We start from the raw sequence: 22,752 nt of genomic DNA on the forward strand, positions 1-22,752 counted from the left end.
AGTGTGCCCTTTCTTGAGGGACGTTGAACTTGGTTAACTTTTCTCTTATGATGTCTTTTTCTTTCTTTTTCAAAGAAGGATAATGCTTTTGGTGGTTGGCTAAAATAAAAATGCGCCAATGTAGCTAGTAAAGGATAAAAATGAAGAGTTTTGTTTTTGGGAATTGTTGGATCTATGCACAGTAGCTAATAATTTGTAGTGGGTATTGTTAGATTGTTTAAATATGAGTGAACCACAAGACAATGTAAGAAGTTTATATTGAATAAAGTTGAGCTTAACAACTATATATAAAAAAAAAATGACCTATCAACTTGAATTTTGAATTTTGAATTAAAACATAGCGTTTTTTCACAAAATTTGTAGAATTGTTGGAAGAGCAAGAGAGAGAAGGAAGGATGAGAGACAGGAGTTGTTGATAAATTCCAAAACCTACTGAGCCCTCTTTGCAAATATGTTCACTCAAAAAGCCAAATCTTCCTAATAACTTCATTAAGGGAGAAGATACTCATAAAAAATGCCTACAAATTACTGAAGTATTTTTTCTATTTCAAATTATGAGAAATTTTTAAACAAAATTTTATATGCCAATAAAATTTTTTAAATATATTTATTAATTTTATTTTTTTGAAACAAAAATAAAAATTTTAAAAATACTCTTCATTTACTATATTGATAAGAAAGAGTGATGAAAATTAAATAGAAAAAAGATAATATTAAAATAAATTTATTTAATTAAATTTTAATATTCTCAAGATATTTTGTATTTTGAGATATTAAATTTTTCTCAAAAAAAATTTATAATTTGAGATGCAAAAGGTACATGTTTAATGTAATGATAACGTGCACTCACTTTGAAGTAGTTGAAGATTTACGTGAAGGTATTCTAAAAAATTAATAATGATGGTATGGGCGAATCAAATTAATGAATGAGAAAAATAGAGAAGGGTGCACAATTTATTCTGAACGCACCTACTCAAATTACAGCGTTAGCGCATTGATATTATTATTATCTCCACGTTGAAAGTGAGATTTTGGTGTACCCAGTTAAAAAGAAAAAAGACTTTAATTTGAGTTTCAGAATACAGGTCAATGGAATATAAATGTAAAACTAAATTATTCAATTTAAACTACATTATTATTAAATAAATTAATGGGTGCAACAAAGCCTGCCAGCGTTGCAGGGAACTCCGAAGTGTAAGGGCGGAATCAAACGATCCCTCCTCCCCACAGAATCCTATGCCATCATATTTTTGCTCTACCTACTGTTTACGTACTTCTTCAGTTAAATTAATATTTGTTTTTATTTCTTACGTTGATTAAATAAATGTCAATTTCAACTTAATTAAAATTAATATCTTAAATTTAAACTTCATATAGACAATTGCGAAGTTGTCATTAGACGCGTTCTTGAGCCTATCTCTCGGGATAATTGGTCTCTCTGAATGGGTACGTTTAAATTTGTCATCAACCAGCTGGTGAGTCTGGTTAATAAAAATGAAAAGCGAATCTTCAAACAAATTAAAACGTGGAGAAGTCACAAACCAGAATTGAATCTAGTAGAAAGAACTAATTTTTTATAACGTGATAAATTAAAATTTTAATTATTGTCAGGAAAATATTTTTTGTATAGCATTTGATTGTATCTCCAATAAAATTACTTTCAATGATAGGATACCTTTAAATTAGAGGAGTTCAAACTAGTAAAAGGTAACGTTCTTTACAGTGTCACCATAAATATAGCAGCAATTAAACTTCTGTAAACTCATTTAGTTCGTCTGCAAAAGTGCAAATAAAATAAAAATTGTTGTGAATTCGTCAATCATCAATTTGTGGGGTTGCATTGTCAGATCATAATAGTTTCTTATCCTTTTATGGCATTAAAAAGTTACTCTTGGATTACAGAAAACAAAAAAAAAATTGCTACTATATAATATTGGAAAAATTAATTTATAAGTCTTTCTAATTTTTTTAATTTTAAATTAGATTTCTATATAATTTATTTTGTTTTAGTCAAGCTATTATAATTTTATTTATTAATTTTTTTAAAGAAAAAAGGGGTTGATGGGTATCCGAGAGTTTAAATTATTATTCAAATGATAACTTTAAACCTTAAACTTTCAGAATGAACAAAAACTCCCTTAAACTTATAAGTTTCAAGCAAATTATTCTTACCATTAAGTTATATATGACTGCAATTACTTTTGACTTTGCAAGATTCAATTAAAAGTTATATTAGTTGGGTTACATAACGGCCAACATTGTACGAATGAACAATGAGGGTAATTGATTTGCTTAGAATTTACAAGTTGATAAGAGTTTTGCTCATTTTAAGAGTTTAGAGTAAGGATATTTTTCAAGTAATAGTTTAAAATCTAGGATACTTATTAATTCTTAAATTTTTTTAAATTTATAGAAAAATTAATTTAATACTTTTACCCAAGAAAATAAAAAATAAAACTTTATTTAATACCATGTTTACATTTTTATTAATATTTTATGAAATATATATATATAATTATTTAGAAAACATAACCTGACTATATAAATTTTGAGCTATAAAAATTATTTAATTAATTTTAAAATTATATAATATTTTAATAAAAATATAAATTTTTTAATTTCTTTTTTTAAAATAAATAATTTAAGGATTTTAATTCTTAGGAATTAATATATTTTATTAATTAAATTATAAGGGTTTGACAAAAACAAAATAAACTACATGAACTTAATTCAAAATTAAGAAAAAACTAGAAGGACTTGCAAATTAGTTTTTCAACATTCCCATAATATAGGAATTTTTTGAGAAACCATCGTTTAATAAAAATAAAATAAATTTTTATTTTATTTATTATTCCCTTTAAAAATGATTTATTAGAATTTCATTGTAAAGAACTTATATTGAACATTTAATGAGGGTGTTTAAACAAATCAAATATTAGATGAGTAAAATATTTTGACCTCTCATCTATTTTGCCTTAATAGTTGGTACTTCCCTTCTATTTTTTAAAACTTATAGGAACCTCCCATAGTATGAATATTTAAAAAATACAAACACTCTCTCTATTGCTGAATTTTGATTTTTATCTACCTAACTGACTATTAAGTTATATATGCTAGACCAAAATATACCTTTTTAAATATAAATATTGTTTAAAAATTTTTTAATGCATATATTTTTTCCATTTTAATTTATATTTTAAATTTTCTGTTTTGTAAACATATATATTAAACGGAATTAAAAGACTTAACGGAAGAAGGATTATTTTGGCTAGAAATAAAATAATTATTTAATATAATAAAATGTTTAACATAACTTATATTTATTTTTTAAAAATTTCATTAATTTTAACACAAAATTTTAAAGCTATTTATTCAAATATCTATATACTTAATAATTCAAATTTTTTAATATTAGGAGAGAGAGAGAGTAGACAATTAGATTATTAGAGCAAATTGACAATTTTAAAATTTTCAAATCATAATTACAAACAAAAAAATTAAGTATATTAGAATCTTTAACGCAAGATTTCTAACCCTGTTAACATTTGGACTAGAGTGTAGGTTTTGAAAAAAAAAAAAAAAGGAGGGCCACTATATTTTACTTGTATTATATTTATTCTGTTGTAGGGTATAATTGAAAATATGTACTCCTTCCGTTCTACATTATAAAATATTTTTTTTCAACTGAACTTAGTTCAAAATGTAAGATACTTGATACTACTTTTTGAATTATTTTTGAAAAAAACACTACTTTTAGTCTTTACACTTTGCTTAGGTTTTGGTATAGGCCTCTGCAATTTTTTTTTATATTTAGGTCTCTACAGTTTTCTCTATTTGTAATGCTGGTCCCTACATTTTAGAGGAACGTTGATGTGGCATAAATGGAGTTAATAATACTGATATGTCAATTAACAAAGTTAATTTTTTGCTTATATGTCAAACTCATACTAACATAAATTTTTTAATGAGCAAAAATAAAAAAAGCCCACATCAAATGAAATAAAAAGACTGACCTAGACTCTTTAAATTTTTGCTTATTAAAAAATCCATGCCAGCATCTTTATCTCATCTGATTTTGGCTTTTTTTAATTTTTGCTTATTAAAAAAATTATGTCAGCATCTTTATTTCATTTTATGTAGGTTTTTTTAATTTTTACTTATTGAAAAATCCATGTCAGTATTTTTATTTCATTTGATGTAGGTTTTTTTTAATTTTTACTTATTGAAAAATCCATGTCAGCATTTTTATTTCATTTGATGTAGGTTTTTTTTAAGAAAATTTTTCTCATGAAAAAAAATCCATATCAACATCAGTTTGACATATAAGCACATAATTAATAATATTAATTGACATGTCAACATTATTAACACTGTCTGTGTCACGTCAATATTTTTATAAAAATGTGGGAACCTACATTACAAATGGAGAAATATATAGATAATTGAAGTATAAAAACAAAGTGGAGGGACTAAAAGTAGTATTTTACCATTATTTTTCTAAATTTATCCTCGTATTAACTAATGTGATTATGAAAAATATAATTTGACTAATCATTTTTCTCATAGTAATAGAAGGCATTAGAGGCAAAAAGGAAATAAATGTACCATTTTTTAAATAGAAGTAAGGAAATAACCACTTTATTAATATGTAAAATATGGTTGAGGATGTATTACAATTTGGATAGAAGTGAAAACGAACTAACTAACTTTTTTATTTTAGAATTATGAAGTAATTATCAATGTCATATATTCTTTCTAATCTCTATTATAAATCACTCTTAACTACCTCATGGAAAAAGAAAAAGTGGTTAACCCATTAAATTTGTCTTAAAAATTAGGATAAAAGGGCAAAAATACCCACAAAATAGTCAGCGACGAGCACCCAGTATTCTAATGTAACAAAAAAGATAAAAATACCCATAATGTTATATGGATGAATGCAAAAGTAACTAAATCGTTAACTTTGAGTTAACACCATTAACTTTGACCATTAAATACTGATTGTGTGTGCCATTTGTCAGTTTTGTTGGTGTGGACTAAAAAAGAGGCAAAAATACCCACGAAGTCATGCCCAGGAGAGAAGATACCCATAACGTTACTAGAATTGGTGCAAAAGTAACCAATACATTCAATCCCTTAAATGTTGACCGTTTAATTAACACCTAAGCAAAAGTTGACTATTTTTTCACTGATGTAGACAAAAAATATTCATAGATGAAATTCTCTGAAAGTTAATCAGTTATTGTATGAATATCATGTGAGAGAAATATCATTTTAACTGAATATCAAATTAAATTATTTATTTTTTTTGCAACAGTGGCAAAAATCATTTAAAAATTTTGAATCTATCGTGAATGCAATTGCTTAAGATTGAGATAATGTTCTTAAGTTAGATGTGCTCAGTCTTGATCTTCAATTTTGAACAATCTATCTTATTATGTTAAATCTCAAGTTTATAGACAAGGAAAATGAGTGGATAGGGAGAAAGAAAGGGGCGAAATACGTGGTGATGGAAAGAAACTATATGGTATTGATTTTAACAAATTGGTCACTATTGTACCTATTAAAGTAACATTATAGGTACTCACATAATGATTGATTAACATCCGTAAAAATTTATTTTGGAATATTTTTTGTCTATATTAGCAAAAAAATAATTAACTTCTGCTTAAATGTCAACTAAATAGTCAACATTTAAGGGATTGAATGTATTGATCACTTTTGCACCAATTCTGATAATGTTATAGATATTTTTGCTCTTGACCAATGATTTTGTGGGTATTTTTACCTCTTTTTTAGTCCACGTCAGCAAAGACTGACACGTGGCATGCACAGTCAACATTTAACGGTCAACGTTAATGGTATTAAGTCAAAGTTAATGGTCTAATTACTTTTACACCCATTCATATAACGTTATGGGTATTTTTGCACTTTTCATCATTTTAGGATACCGGGTGCCCGTCGCTGACTACTTTAGAGGTATTTTTACCCCTTTACTCTAAAAATTAAAAGTATTCTAACTTGTTACACAAAAAAAATGTATTCTAACTTTTCTCTAATTAAGAAGAGAGAGAAACACAATATTTGATGAACAATACATAAATACTAAATTAAAATTAAATTCTTCTTTTTACTAGGGTAAAAGTAAAAAAAATGTTAATCAATATTCTCCCTTTCTCAATTTAGAAGACATTTTTAGATAAAAATGCATATACATATAAAATTTATTAAATATATTTTACAACCTTACTTTTTCAAAATAAAAGCATAAACTTTTAAAATGTTTGATACTCCATTTGTGAAGATAATATTAAAAAAGAATATAATAAAAAAAATAAAAAAATATTATAATTAAAATATTATTTTTATCAAAATGTTTTATATTTTAAGACATAAAAATTTTATTTAAAAATATGTTATAATTTGAGATAAATATAGTAATGTTGTATGTGACTTATAGTAAAGACAAAAAAAATTGTATTTTGGAGGACACGTAAGAAGAGTACTTGAGTAGGGAGTACAGTATATTCTAAATTAGAAAGCATACAATGTAATAACTCAATTTTTTTGGGCCTGATAAAAATGAAGTCAAATACAAATTGTGATGGGGTGTGGTATATTTGAACAAGTTTGTATTTGCTCGGAACCATCTCATCTCCATCTGTCTCCCTTTCTTGCATTTATGGCGATTCGCCCTCCATAAATGCTTTTACACCCTCTCAATACCCTCAGCAATAACTCCTCCACATTACTTCCATCATCTTCTTCTCCTTCCTCATCTCCTCCTGCTCTCTCTCTTCGTCTCTCAGTCTCTCTTCCCTCTTCTTCCACCACATGTACACCATCCGCTTCCATTAATGAAAGTTATGAAACCCTTCTTATAATTAGCACTACAACGTCTCAATCACAAAAATCTTCCCATTTCCTACAACAATTCAAACATCTTCCCCTGCCTCTTCCTCCACCCTCCTCTTCCTTCTTCAACCCTACAGATCGCCTAGTATCTCTTCGCATGTTCATTTTCGGCTCTTCTTTTTGAGTCAGTTTGACTTACCTGCTTCAATCCATTTTCGCCGTTACTTGTAGAGTCCCTCGAAGAGAGAGATTATTGACGAGCGTTACAGTCTGCGTGTCAACCATTTCACACAATGTCAACCCTATTTTCCTTTTGTCTTTTCTGATTTTGCTCGCCTCTTGGGTTTTGTAGTCTCCAATTCTTGCACGTCAAGAGAGAGAGAGAGTATTAAGGGCTAAGTGCAAAACCCAAAAGTCTTTTATGCCCCTTTTACAAACTAGAAGCCCAACCAGCTCCATCTTTCTTCTTGTTCAAAGCCATCTCTCTCGCTGATCCAGAGACATCTTGACACAAACTCTCCAGAAAATGTCAATTCCTTCTCAGTATTAATGTCTCGGTGACACCACCACTTTGAATAGTGAGAGAAGAAAGAAGAAACATGCGTCCAAATTGCCAATGCATGCCACGGAATTTTAAGCAAAGAAGGCGGATCATCGTGCTGTACTGTGTATAGAGATCATCTTCAAGGTTAATCAATCTTCCATACGTTCAGGTGAGCTTATCTTTTCTTTCTTGCTTTTCCCCCTAATAAAACAGATGATAGTACATTCTTGTACGGAGATTTTGAGTTTTGCGTAGTTAGAAAAACGGTAATTAAGCATTGGAATAGACATGGAAACTAACATATTCTCACCTTCAACAGCATTATATATAGTCGGAATATTGTTTTCTTAGAGAAAACATCTTACACAATGGTTTTTATCATCACAGAAGCAATAGTTGTGCTTCTGTTTATGCTGCAATCTTAAAATAACCAGGATTTTAAATAAAGGAAAAGTGGGGGCTTTCTTTTTTGGGAGAAAAAGGGAAGCTTCCTATATGTGGTTTCACTTACAGTGTAAAGCTTCTCTTGCCATAAAATGCAAATGAAAATCTTCCTATAGTCTTTTACATTTCTTTACTACTCCTTCCCAATCCTAAAGCCATCCTTTTATTTTTATTTTTTAAGTTTTCAATTTGTTTTCTTTTCCATGTTCAGCCAGCGTCTATACGTAGTTTTTTATTTTTTATTTTTTGACTTAATCAGTGTGTTTGGCAGTTGGAATTAACGGACCGTAGCTTCTAGAATTTAGGGATTTGTGTCGCAAAATGTTTCAACAGCCAAGCATGTATGACTCTAGTATGCTGGATATGTCCCACAAGATGTCGGACAGTGATCTGGTGGGAAGGAAGACCAATGACGATGATTACGAGATCAAATCGGTGACTGAAACAACCATGGAAGCTCCTTCTGGTGACGACCAAGACCCCGACCAACGTCCCAAAAAGAAGCGCTACCACCGCCACACCCAGCGCCAAATACAGGAGTTGGAAGCGTATGTATTTGACTTTGACTCAATTAGTCTGAGTTTGAATCCTCAAGACCAGTCCATTAATATCACCGTACAATTAACATGATTTTGCTTGCTTGGTTGCTTGTAAAGCTGTAATTGTGTCTTTCTTATCGTGTGAAACTCTCTCTCTCTCTCTCTCTCTCTCTCTCAGCTTCTTCAAGGAGTGTCCCCACCCAGATGACAAACAAAGGAAAGAGCTGAGCCGTGAGCTGGGATTAGAGCCTTTGCAAGTCAAGTTTTGGTTCCAAAACAAGCGTACCCAAATGAAGGTAAAGGAGGAATATTAAATTCCATCCTTTTTCCAATTACATTGAAGCTTCTGCTTCTGCTTAGATGGCTTAATTATAATTAGCTCCGCCATTGGATGATCATTCTTTCTGATGGGATCATATATATAGGCACAACATGAACGCAGTGAGAATTCAATTTTGAAGGCTGAGAATGAAAAGCTTCGTGCGGAAAACAATAGGTACAAAGAAGCGCTAAGTAACGCTTCATGCCCCAACTGTGGGGGCCCTGCTGCTCTTGGTGAAATGTCCTTTGACGAGCAGCACCTCAGGATTGAGAATGCTCGTTTAAGAGAAGAGGTATCTGATATATATTGCCAACACGTTCTTCAAAACCACGTGTTTTTTTTTTTTTTTTTGTTAATCATCTTCTGATAATTAGATTATAAGTGACCTCTCTTTTTCTACCTATTCAGATAGATAGGATATCAGGAATTGCTGCCAAATATGTCGGAAAGCCTGTGACATCATTTTCTCTCCTTTCATCTAATCATGTTGCTTCACGCTCGCTCGAAGATCTTGGAGTTAGTAGTAACTTTATGTCACAATCAGGGACGGTTGGCGAAATGTACAGTGCGCGTAGTAGTGACCTTATTAGGTCACTGCCAGTGCCTTCTGAAGCTGACAAGCCCATGATTGTGGAGCTTGCTGTTGCAGCAATGGAGGAACTCATCAGGTTGGGTCAGGCTGGAGAGCCCTTCTGGGTTATCCCCAGTGACCACTCTTGTACCCACGAAGTTCTGAATGAAGAAGAATACTTGAGGACTTTTCCTAGGGGCATAGGTCCTAAACCCTTGGGACTGAGATCTGAAGCTTCCAGAGAATCCGCTGTGGTTATCATGAATCATATAAACCTTGTTGAGATTCTCATGGACGTGGTATTTTTTGTTCATTTTCACATTTTATTACAATAATTAGTATTTGTCGCTACCAAGTACACCATCTAATTCTTTAATGATTAAAAAACAAATCCGTGTTAATTTAAGTGCTTCCTAAATGTTAAGCTAGTTATATATATATTTTTTGATGTTGCGGATTTCAGAATCAGTGGTCAAGGGTGTTTTGCAGCATCGTTTCAAGAGCAATGACACTTGAGGTCCTGTCAACGGGAGTGGCAGGGAACTACAACGGAGCTTTGCAAGTGGTAATCAAATTTTATTTTATTCTTTTTCTTAATATGAAGATCGAAATGAAGCAGACAAAATATATTAATATATATTGCTATTAGAGGATTAATTTCATCTAAAAGTTTGTTTGCTCTGATAATCACAGATGTCTGCTGAGTTCCAAGTCCCTTCACCTCTTGTTCCTACAAGGGAAAACTACTTCGTCCGGTACTGTAAGCAGCATGCAGATGGGACATGGGCAGTGGTCGATGTTTCTCTGGACAACCTGCGACTTAGTGCTTTATCTAGAAGCAGAAGAAGGCCTTCTGGCTGTCTGATCCAAGAATTGCCAAACGGGTACTCGAAGGTGACATTTCAGATCACTCTACTATATCTATCATCTCCACAGGTTGCTGATGATAGCTCAAGAACTGTGTCTAACTCGTTTTCTTCCTCTATATATGAATATACCTACGTCTCAGGTTACTTGGATTGAACATGTTGAAGTGGATGATAGAAATTTGCACAATATATACAGACCCCTCGTCAATTCTGGCGTTGCCTTCGGAGCTAAACGTTGGGTGGCCACATTAGATAGACAATGTGAACGTATTGCTAGTTCTATGGCCTGCAACATACCTGCAGGAGACCTTTGCGGTATAATCGAGACTCTTCTCATTTAAAACAAACAAAACTTAGCTTTGGTCTCATTTAAAACAAACAAAACTTAGCTTTGGTACTTCATTATATATACATTGAGTACTAATGGATTTGAAGCGTGGCGCTTATCATTGATCAGTGATAACGAGTTCTGAGGGAAGGAAGAGTGTGCTGAAGCTTGCAGAGAGGATGGTGATGAGTTTCTGTGCTGGAGTAGGGGCTTCAACGGCACATGCATGGACGACACTATCAGCAACCGGGAACGATGATGTGAGGGTAATGACCAGAAAGAGTATGGATGATCCGGGCAGGCCTCCTGGTATAGTTCTCAGTGCTGCTACTTCTTTCTGGCTTCCAGTTCCTCCAAACACGGTCTTCAATTTCCTGCGAGATGAGAACTCTAGAAGCGAGGTACCACTTAATTATTTTACTACGGTTTCATAATTACTATTGCTCCCATCATGATCTCTCTGAGGCTTGGCAGCTAATCAAGCTAATTTTGCAGTGTTAGTGCTAGTTTTTGCTGCTAGGTAGATAGCTATTGTAAGTTCACATGTTTCGTCTTAAATTGGAGCTTTTGTTGAATTGACAGTGGGATATTTTATCCAATGGAGGCATAGTCCAAGAAATGGCTCATATAGCAAATGGTCGTGATCCAGGCAACTTTGTCTCCCTACTTCGTGTCAATGTAAGAAGCTTTCTTTAGTATATATACTCAAATAATTTATGATTCCTACAAAATTCTAAATTCTGTCTGCAAATTAAAGAATTGACTGCTTAACTGCGTCGCTCAATTTGGGCTATCTATAACCTCTCTGTCAAATCAACCCCCGAGAAATCTCTGCTGAATCATGTCATCAGTGACTAATATATACATGCCTATGATTGCAGAGTGCAAATTCAAGCCAAAGCAACATGGTGATACTTCAGGAGAGCTGCACAGACGCAACGGGATCGTATGTGATATATGCCCCTGTAGATATAGTGGCCATGAACGCAGTGCTTGGAGGAGGAGACCCAGACTATGTTGCTCTCTTGCCCTCTGGTTTCGCCATTCTTCCTGATGGCTCTTCACTGAACAGCAACACTGGAGGAGGGCCTATTCTTGATGTTGGCTCAGGAGGTTCTCTTCTCACTGTTGCATTTCAGATCTTGGTTGATTCAGTGCCTACAGCTAAGCTATCTCTGGGCTCAGTTGCCACTGTTAACAGTTTGATTAAGTGCACTGTTGAAAGGATCAAAGCTGCAGTCATGTAACTTGTGATTAATTATATATGGTAATCAAATCTTCGACATAATAACTATAAATACTCCGATTTGTTTGAAAGTACTTGAACTATTTGTTTTGATTATTATATTGCTGCTTGAAGTTGTTAGGGCGAGGATATAGAGAAAGGAGAAAAGATGGAAAAGGAGGGAGAAAGTCAATAAACGCACCTTTGAGTATCCATTGAAGAAGCAGAGAAAGTTAGCATCATCTATCATCTTGGAAGGATATATGGGTTCGGGTATTGACTTCCCAATATATTGAAGACTAAAGTAGCAGCTTTGATTAATTAATTACTTAGTAGCTAATTATCAGGACTTAGTGTATGTAACTTAGAGAATAACTGCTCTAATTACTTTTACCAGCTTCTCCCTGTGATCTTTAATTATTGGTTTAGCCTTGATCTTACCTAGTTTGCATTGTAAGCTTATGAGAAATTAAAACCTTTGCTCTTGAATGTTATCTGGGTTTCTCTATTTTCAAGATGTTGACTTCTTTTCCTTGCTCAATCCAACTTCCAACCAAGATGATGACTAAACCGAAATTTCAATTTTCATATATGTCACATCACTTCCTGGCTTAGCTAAATGAATGTGAATTTTCCCCATGGATGCAACAAGAAATTAAGTTCTTCTACATTAAGGGCCGGTTTAGATATTGGAAAGCAATGAAATAGAATAGCATTTCTAAAAAGTAGCCTCAAAAAAACTATATAACAATTAATAAGTGCTATATAATCTCGAAAAAACTATACAGCAGTTATATATCCGCTACATAAGTTGTCTTTATATACAAATAATCATTATATAATTTATATTAAATAGAAGCCCCAATATCATTTCAATCAAATATCTAACAGTTCCCTTAAAATAACCGTTAAGCAGCTGTTCTATATTCAACGGTAATTATCCCACGAAAACCTTTATATAATTAGGCTCGATTCTAGTCATTTATGATAGGTTGCTCAGTAAATTAAATAGCAGTTATTTCAAAATAATTACTATATAATTCTATCTATATAGCGGTTATTTGTTATAATTGTTATATATATATATATATATTGAACAATGATTATTTCAAAGTAATTGTTATACAGTTTAATTTTTTTCCCTAAATAGGGGGTTGCATTTTGACCAGCCCCCTATAAAACAGAATACAGACATTTTTAAAATTGCAATCTAGTAATGAAGTTCTAATTTCAACCAAAATTCATATGTAATTAAAATCAAAATTATTCATATTTATAACAGCTTTTATAATCTATTTAAAGTACTTCAAAATTATCAAAAAATACCTATACACTAAAGTAATTACAAGAAAAAAATTTCCATGTAAAACTAAAATTGGCCAAAGTATAAAGAACCTATATAATGAATCAAAATTGAGCAAGCTAATAGATGTGGTCATTTATGTTGCCAGTTGTAAATATTTTACTCATTGTTTGAACAAATCATGTGACAACTCTTTAAGGATTTCTTTAATGTCAGTTGTAGTATATTCCTCTACAAATGCATCCTTCAAATACTGTTAAGCCAGACATAACAACAAAAAATCAAGTTTTAGTATATGATGTGTGTATTATAATGTAAATTATAATTAAAATTAATGTAGTAGAGATAGAAGACATACTTGATTAGGCAGAATCCCAAGATTTAGTGCATGATTGATTATGTCTTTTATGTATCTTGTGATGCTATAGCTACAATTCGTAGTCTTGTTACATTGTTGTGGACTCTTTTGATCAAACAAAAAAAAATAAATTAGTTAAAATATAATAAGCTAAATTTGATGAAATAATTAAATTTAGGATAAATGCATACCTTAATTATCATCTATTCAAATGCGTCCTTAAAATTTTTAGTATTATTGCAGATGAGAGGCAAATTTTTTTAGCTACGAAACATGTGGATAGCCCTACATGACAATGTATCTTTATATCAAAAACCACGTAGAAATAATAATTTACATACATAAAGAAAAATTAATTAACTTACTCATTGAATATGATAATAATATATTTTTTGTTTTCCGGTTGCCCTCTTAGAGGAATGAGATACCAGATTAAGCCTCTATATTAATTGATCACAAGTAGTATCTAATGACCCCTATCATAATGAGCACATATTAGCATGCGTTACAGAAAAACAACTTGATTAAAAAAATTCAAATACAAATACTAAAAATGATTCACTCATCGTAAAATGGTGCCAAGAAAACTTCATGCTCCCTGAATGCACACTAGCTGAAATAATCAGTGATGTCTTATGATTTGGTTTCTAGTTTCTCTTTGTCCATTACCCACTTCCATAGGAAGAGGTAACGTGGGGACTTATCAAACACTAGGTGCTTTAAAGGATGTGTACATGTACTTTACATATTAAAATAATATAACAATCAATAAAATGTATTAAATATAAGTAAGTTATTCAAAATATATATTTGATTAATAATGGTACCTTATAAAATGACTGTACAGACTCATGGTCGCCTCCCTACAGGTGATAACATTTGTCACAATCTCTTTATTGATATTATCCTAGGCATTAATAGTGTCATAAACCTCCAGCTCAAAAGTAATCGTCACACCCCCTGTGCAAGCCGGATAATGTCTTAGAATCTCAATTCTTGTCGGAAGAGGTGCTTGAGATTTAGAGGGGGCCCTTAAGGTAACCTTTAAATTAAGCTTCAGAGTAAGGGTTGGGGTAGTCTTTAAAGGAGGTGCAAGGGTACTCTTTGGGAGAGAGGGGGTGTAGCTTGCATGACAAAATCCTTGGTCTTCTCAAAAGCCTTCCTTTTCTTGCCTTTCCCCTTATTATCACTGGAGGGATTTTTTAGAGAAAGCTTCTTAACATGCTTCAATCACATCATGCTAGTAATCAATCTATAAGTATAAGAGAAAGTGCAATGTTGAGAAATGTTTAATTGATATACCTTTGGCTTTAGCTTTTGTTGTGAAACTTGTTCTAAAAATCAGACTAGCAACAAAACTACCTAGTACTTCTTCAACAGCTTCAGCATCTAGTGCAGGCATAGGCAAAGGGTAGTTAGACTCATTCACAGTCAATAGTTGGGCCTTTACATTGTCAATAGAGAAGGGCATGTTGTGAATCACATTGTTCTTTACAATGTTGAACATGTATCCAATTGCAACAACATGCTCGTGTAGGATGCCAATCATCTATTACTTTCTCCAGATTCTTCTTGTTCTTCTTGCAACGTGGTGCCATGCACTAAGGCAATGAGTTGACGATTCATATTCTCCCTTGAACAAAATGAAATTATTGACGTAAGTATGTATCTTCTCATAGCTTAGGCTAACAGAGAATAACAACTATTTTGCCTCATACACTTAACTTGGAAACTTGTTAGGCTTTGGTAGTGTTTCTTTTATGATAGAGAGATTTTCTATGAAGCTTGAGTCTCTCCACCTATATCTTGCATTCAAGTTGTAGAATCTTAATATTATAGATAGCATTGTGTATTCACAACCTTCATACAAAGGCATCTCTGCATAACTCTTCAACCTTTCTAACATTTCTGGAAAATCCTTGAGTACCTCTTTCAAGTCATCTTCCAACTCTTTCAACTAGTTAGCCGCATATACACTTATGTCGGAATTAAGGGAATGGCAACTTTCATTGTGTCGTTGGCTACAATTAATTTCATTTAGTGTCTCCCCATGTAGTGTCTAACACATATAACTTTGATCAATTTCAAATTTCGCCAAGTGGTTTTTAAGTTTTTGTGGAGAAGCATGTCTCATAAAATTACACTTTAAACATGGACAAATAATTCTTTCTGAATCTTTGGCATGCTTTCATGCAAACTTAATGAATTCTTGAGCCACATCCCAATATTTTTGAGATGCATACCTAGTAGACATTCATCTCTTATTCATAAGGGGAATCTAGTGTTAATAACTTAGAAAGGAGATGTGATTAGCAACTCAATGCTAATTAGGATAGTTAAAGTAAGAAATAATCAATGTTTGAGTCACATGTTATCACATATTATCCCCCTCTAATTGTAGGATCAACACTACTTCATTGAACATGATTTAAATCATCTACCATTACACTAGAAAAAATTTTAACAGCATAACAATTTAAAATCAAAATACCTCTTTTTATACTATTTTAAAATAAAAATACTTTAAATCTTTGCAAAATAATAATTTAAAAAAATATAGAATGATGGTATAAAAATGAATTTTTCTAGGCATAATAATCTCATGTTTTCTAGAACAAAAACAAAGCAATATCACATCATCATTTTTATAAAATAAAATCAAAGATAGCAACCATTTTTTTAAAAAAAATTAAGGCAAATAGGAAAAAAACATAATCATTGTTCCAAAACCAAGAACTAATTACTTAGAGAACAACCCAATATTAGAAAAAGCAATTAGAAACATCCATAATTCAGAGCAATTCGTTCTATCAATTAACCAACACCATTAAAGTATATACATTGTCTAAAGCAAGTAAATTCAACACACACACACTATATATATATATATATATATATATAAAGAAAGTCTAATAAAACAAGGCTTCAAATGACTAAATATATCACTTTTAATTTATATAAAAAATAAAAGAGAGAAACAGAGATGCATAACAATGGAGCCAGAGAACAAGAATAGTGGCATATGCACGCCATACATAGAAAAAAACCAAAACCCAATAAAAATGATAAAGTAGGGAGATTAGGGAGAGAATCACAAACCTAATGAAAAACAACTTGAAGAAGATGAAAGAAGAAAACCAACGGACTCCCATAGACAATTTTAAAACAATCATTATATAAACATTGGAAAAAAGTTTTAAAAAGAAAAAAAGACTATTCAATCCCATAGACAATTTAACATTTATCTTAGTTGCAATTATATATTCAAATGTGCCCAATTCCACCTCCTCTATGTAACAATTCTAGTAGCAAAATGAAGTTGAAAATTTTTTAAATGGAATTATTTAGCAACTATTTAAAAATAACTGCTAAATAGATCTTAAGTTTAAAAAATTATAAAATAATTATACTATATAACAGTTACCACTATAAAGCTTCCGAGACTATATAGTGGTTGTTATATATATATAACAGTTGTTTTAAAACAATCATTATATAGTATTTGAAAAGAAGTTTTAAAAAGGAAAAAAAAAAGACTATTCAACATTTTTTTCAAATAATCTTTATATAGTCCCATAAACAACTTAACAGTTATCTTAGTTAATAGTTATATATTCAAATGAGCCCAATTCCACTTCCTATGTATAATGGTTTTTTTAGTAACCACTATATAAAGGCACTATATATTGCTTGTTTTTAAGTAGTGTAGAATGAGTTGATTGAAAATAAAATAGATTTAATAAAATGGAATAAAATAAGGTAATACTCCCTTTGATCCAAAATATAAGCATTTTCACTTAGCTAATCTTTATGCAAATATAAGCAACCTATTACATGCAAAAAAAATTTCATTTTACCCATTGTATTTATTAACCTAAATCTTTGTGCAAAGTTATATGATACAACCTATATCTCACTCATTATAAAGTATATTAGTAACTGTGACTAAGGATAAAAAAGAAAATATGATATATATTTTTATGAGAATGAAGATCTTATAGGTATGTAAATTTTTTAAAAAAAATTACTTATATTTTGGATTGAAGAAAATAAATAAAAAAAACATATATGAATGATTTTTACAGAGGAGAGGTGAGAATATGACTTGAAGACCTTATTGGTATGTAATTTTTTTTTTCCTAAAAATCACTTATATTTTGAATTGAAGAAAGTAAATAATAACAATATATATAAATGATTCATAGAGAAGAGAGGTGAGAATATGACTACTTACTTTGTTCATGTGAATTCTTATTCTCAACTTTTTATATCAGTCATGGAGTTTCTTCTTTCTATCATTCACACTTCTATATCAATTCAAAATTTTATTTTAGTCTATTCTATTGTCTATCAACTTTTTCATTTCATTTCTTTCACACAATCAAACAATTAGTTGGATTTTCTACCTAACGTAATTACAAAACTAGAACCATCTTGTGAGCAGTGAATAATTTTCTTTCCTTTAGTTTTGGAAATTATCTTTGTTTTTGTTAAGCATTATTGCGCTACTTTTGTTTGATCCAGTTGACCTATTGTTTCTTGTTAATTATTTTACTACTAGATCCAACTTTTAAAAGGAAGAACTTCAAATAAGGACCAAAGATATAACATAATTACTAGTAGGTCTAAAAAAATTATGAAAATTTAGTTCAATTTAAAGAAATAAAAGTGAAATAATTTGAACTGTTAAAAAATCAAAGCATCATTAACTTGTTATGCAAAATCACTGGTTATTAATTTTTTTATTTCACTTATTAATTTATTAATGTGAGTTGCAAATTACATGAATTGACATATCAATAATTACATAAGACTTGAGATCAATTGTTTAATTATAAGTAGCAACATTAATTGTTAAATTACTAACTTTACTTATTAATTTACTAACGTCGGTTGTAAATTATTGATAAGTCTTGTAATTTATTAATATCAATTATAAATTATTGATAGGTTTTGAAATTTATAACTAATGTTATTAAATTAACAAATAAAGTTAATAAATTAACAACTCATGTTACTGCTTGTCTGATAAATAAATATAATTTATAAGTGATATTTAAATTAATAAATAAAGTAAGAGAATTAACAATTAGTGATTCTATATAATAAGTGAAGGATACTTGATTTATTGACAGTTAAAATTATTTTCACTTTTACCCATTGGATTGAACTAAAATTTCAAAAAATTTTAGGATCTACTAATAATTATGTTATATCTCTTATCCTTAGTTGAAATTCTCCCTTTTTAAAACAATTCATACATTAAAAAAGATCGGTTAAAAGTAGTTGACATACTCATAAATTTTCAGAAAATGCAAGAGGCGTTAGAGGTTTTTGTCTCATACTAAAATTAATTTTTTGGGAGAAAATTTAAATTATAAATATATCTGCCTAGAGCTGCAAGGAGGGAGCTGTTATAGATTGTTGCTAGAATTGAGACTTACGCTTTTTTGGATTCAACATCAAGTGATCGGATAATTAGCATGCCTCATCATTAACAATGATAATCAACATATCCTATTAATTTCTCTAATTTCCACCTAAATTATATATGGAGGGTAAATTCTGGAAAAAATAATGTTTTATAAATTTGTAAATTAATTTATATAAAAAATAAAAATAACTTCTAAAATTTGACTTATATATAAATAAAATATGGGAAAATATATAAATTTCTCGTGGCCTTCAAGATACAAAACACATCTCCACAAAAAATACAAGTTTTTAAATTCCCAGAATGTCAATAAATTAAATACCTCATAGCACTCTGTGATAGCACTGTTATATATTTAATGGACAATGACAGATAAGTCTAAAAAGGATTAATTAATTCAAGTACCAAACTTCTAATAATTCACAAGTTGGGCTCTCAATTTTACAACTTTATTATAATAAATTTGTAACTTGTATTTCAATTTTAACATGAAAAATAAATTTGTTTATATATTCTTCAAACATATTAAAATTTAAAAATAAGTGATAAATTCATTACAATAAAATTAAAAAATCAAAAGTGCAAAATTTATAAATTTCTGAAGTTTGATACTTGAGACTTAATTTAAATTAATTGATTCTTTTAAAACTTATCTACCATTCTCCCTATATTTAACCTTAAGTTTTGTCACATCAATTCAATGAACGACTTTGGTGAAAGTATTGAATTTCATTGTAACAATAACCAAATGACAAGCGCAAGGAGGGCCCTTAGTAATTGGTTAGTGAAATTGCTTTTCTTATTCTTTTTTTGGGTAAACATAATTTTTAATCTATATACTTTACTCACATTTTGTTTTGATCTTTATATTTTCAATATTTTATATTTTTATACTTTTATTTTTTATTGCTTTGGGTCCTTTAAGGTTCCTATACTTTGCTCATAAAGGGATTAAAAATAATAAAAATAAAAGTGTAGGGATCTAAAATATTAAAAAAAATTAAAACTAAAAGTAACACGAGATAAAATATAAGCACTAAAAGTTATGTTTTTTTTTTTCCCCTTGCTTTCAGGAAATGAATTAATGGGGAATCTCTGCAATTGTACCGAAGGGACTTACTCGATCTCTCAGGCTGCAGTTACAATGGACAACCCTTTTCTTATTCATGATACGTCCATGATCAAGTTTTGAAACATCTCTACCAAGTCATGGAATCCAAAATCTGATGAGTTTCTTTCGTTTAATTTTCTGGTTTTGTCTGGGGGCGATTTAAGGAAAATTCGAATCTTAAAGGGACCAATGCAGAAAATTGAAACTGCAATAAGATATATATATCCAAGATCAAACCCGTGACTTCATGTATATATGAAAGTTTATACGCACTACTTACAAGTCCATTTGCCAATACTTTAATTTTCACTTTTAATAATTTACATTATTAGTTCTTTTTTCCTCTGATAACTATTTAGTATCTAGTGTAACTGACTATGATTATTTCAGATTGTAAGGAGTCACAATCCTAACATAGTTTTTTTTACAAAAAATTAAGGTTTAAACTCATAAATAATCTTCACTACTCCACCCAACTACAATTGATTTTTAGCTAATAATCAAACAGTAGATAATATTATTTTGGTCATATGTTGAGTTTTGATTCTATTATCTCTTACAAATAGTACTCCCTCTATTATAAATAAATGTACAATATTTTTTAAGAAGTTAGATGTTTAAAAATAGAAGGCATTTTTAGTCTTTCAAGGTGTAATTATTGTCTTTTTATTCAAAAGTGTTCCTATTGATAATGACTTTATATTTATTGTAATGTATTTAATAGGATAAATATAAAAAGATAGGATTAATTTAAACATAAATAATATTTTATTGAGAGTAAAATTTAATTAAAAATATTTTAAATGATGGGAAGTTAAGTTTACGCCAATTTAATATCAGCATAAAAAATGATAATCTTAAATAAAATATTTTGTACACTTTATTATTTATTAAAAGCATGAAATAAAAAAATCACAACAGTCACAGATTGCAACCACGGACGAAAAGCTGAACCTTTCTCTGATGTGATTTCGTTTCATATAAATAGCAAAAGACCCGTCAGAGAAATAATGGAAATCGTACTGTTCGTAATAATTGACCAAAGGGCCAACAGGGAAGCCTCTTACCCTGTTTTGTTGGAGGTTGGGTTGGGGGGGAGATTTTAATAAATTTGATTTTTAAAAAAAATAGATACGCTGAGTTATAAAATTTTAATAAAGGAAGCATGTAAATTAAAAAAAGTAGAAAAATTAATTGAAAATTTTTAATCTCACTTCTTCATTTTTTTTTTAAATAAACTGTTCGGATCGAATACTTCCGTTCTTTCCATTTCATTTTCCCTCAAAACCAAACACGCCCTTGAGTTATTCTTCTAACGGAGCTGAGGAATGGCTTTTCATGATTGAAAACTTGTCAGCAAAATCATCAGTTGCTTTTCCGATAACGTAATACTGAACTGATCTCAGCGGAAGGAAGAAGAAAGACACAGCTGAAACAATCAACTTTTCTAGGATCTCACCGTTTCTCGTATGCCTCGTGCGAGTGTTCCTCACCAGATTCTTAATTTGTGCTTTTTACTCGGGTTACCATATGGCCTTGTGCGAATGTATGCTTTTTTACCTGTACATTTCACTGCGATAAATCATGATATCGTCAGGCCAGGTTTATCAGTATTCATTAACTCTGCCTTGCACCAAACAAAAGTAAATTCTTGAATATATGTTTAATAACGAGCATAAATCAATGGTCCGAAATCTGAAGAAATAGAAGCAGCCATTAATTTTGCGTACACCCAAGGGAAGGGCACAGTACGTACCGTTTCAGAAATTAGGCATGGAGTATTAAGAAGACGATGGATATAAGTAAGCTTGAGCTTCAATGCTCGACTGGTGAAATGAATCAGTCATTAATGGCTGTCGTTTCCGCGAGGAACTGATGATATGAGATCCATGTAGCGTGTTTGGATGGCGTACGTCCATTTATATCACTGCTTCTTAATTCTTGTCCTTCGTCTTGTTTGAGTTCTTCAATTGTCTGTTACGATTCTGAATTCTGATATACGAAAGCCTAAGGCGCAGAGAAGCAGACGGAGGTGCAGTGACCGTTGGGCATTTATTGAATTCTCAGTGAAGGAAAGAACAACGAAAATAAATAGTGTGCATGTATCTGTGGTTAGACTTAGAGGGTTATTAATTATTGTTGTCTTCTTTTGAAGAATTCTCTAATGTCATGGTTAGATATATACATAGATTTAGATTTGTATTTAGGTTCAGATAAAAAAATTTATTTTGATATACAAAAATTTTTAAATTTAAATTTGATTTAAATCAAAATTTATTTTAAATTATAATTTTTTTATAATTTTAAATTCTTTCTCCACCTTAATCATTTAAAATTTTAATCATTTCAAATATTTTATTCTATTTGCATTTTAACAAATAATATCTTAATGACTCTCATATTTTTTATTTTTTTCAATTAAAAATAAAGATAAACTTGTTATTTTAAATTTTTCATTTTCACAATTCAAATATTAATTAATCTCTATTCTTTATTTGAAAATTTTAAACTACCCGAACAAATTTTTTTAATATATAAATTTTAAATGTGAGATTTAAGTATATTTTCAAATCTAAAATCAAAACTAAAATATATTAATCCAAATGGTATCTGATGTTAATTTACTGTTATAATTTTAGATAAAAAAATTAAAATATACTACTCCACTCATTACTATAAGATTAAGTTAACAAACTTTGCGTTTATTAAAATGTTAGTTATAATCTTAAAATTATAAAAAAATGTAAAAAAATTAATCATTTAATCTTTATAATTTTGATTGAATTGTAACTCAATTTTTAAATTTTAACTCGTTGTAACTCAGTCTTTACAATTTTAACTTAGTTGTA

The 22,752-nt window shown here is 30.1% G+C and overlaps 1 protein-coding gene across 4 annotated transcripts; it reads left to right on the forward strand.

The window, feature by feature from the left end:
* Positions 1–6,768: 6,768 nt before the first annotated feature.
* Positions 6,769–12,214, forward strand: LOC129285334 (homeobox-leucine zipper protein MERISTEM L1-like). Of its 4 annotated transcripts, none has more exons than XM_054920970.1 (12): positions 6,769–7,568; positions 8,135–8,391; positions 8,561–8,678; positions 8,808–8,996; positions 9,113–9,574; positions 9,739–9,840; positions 9,969–10,169; positions 10,285–10,459; positions 10,602–10,873; positions 11,055–11,150; positions 11,354–11,739; positions 11,833–12,214. In XM_054920970.1, exons 2-11 carry the CDS (start codon positions 8,165–8,167, stop codon positions 11,717–11,719), a joined length of 2,208 nt encoding a protein of 735 aa, XP_054776945.1. In that variant the 5' UTR covers positions 6,769–7,568; positions 8,135–8,164; the 3' UTR covers positions 11,720–11,739; positions 11,833–12,214. The 4 variants fall into 4 exon arrangements, with proteins under 4 accessions (XP_054776945.1, XP_054776947.1, XP_054776946.1 ...); XM_054920972.1 differs by having other exon boundaries at positions 8,142–8,391; XM_054920971.1 differs by having other exon boundaries at positions 8,149–8,391.
* The last annotated feature ends 10,538 nt before the right edge of the window (positions 12,215–22,752 follow it).

Source organism: Prosopis cineraria, unplaced genomic scaffold (assembly GCF_029017545.1).
Source record: "Prosopis cineraria cultivar Desert tree isolate PC_DT_omini unplaced genomic scaffold, ASM2901754v1 PC11, whole genome shotgun sequence".
In the NCBI taxonomy this organism is placed as follows: domain Eukaryota; kingdom Viridiplantae; phylum Streptophyta; class Magnoliopsida; order Fabales; family Fabaceae; genus Prosopis; species Prosopis cineraria.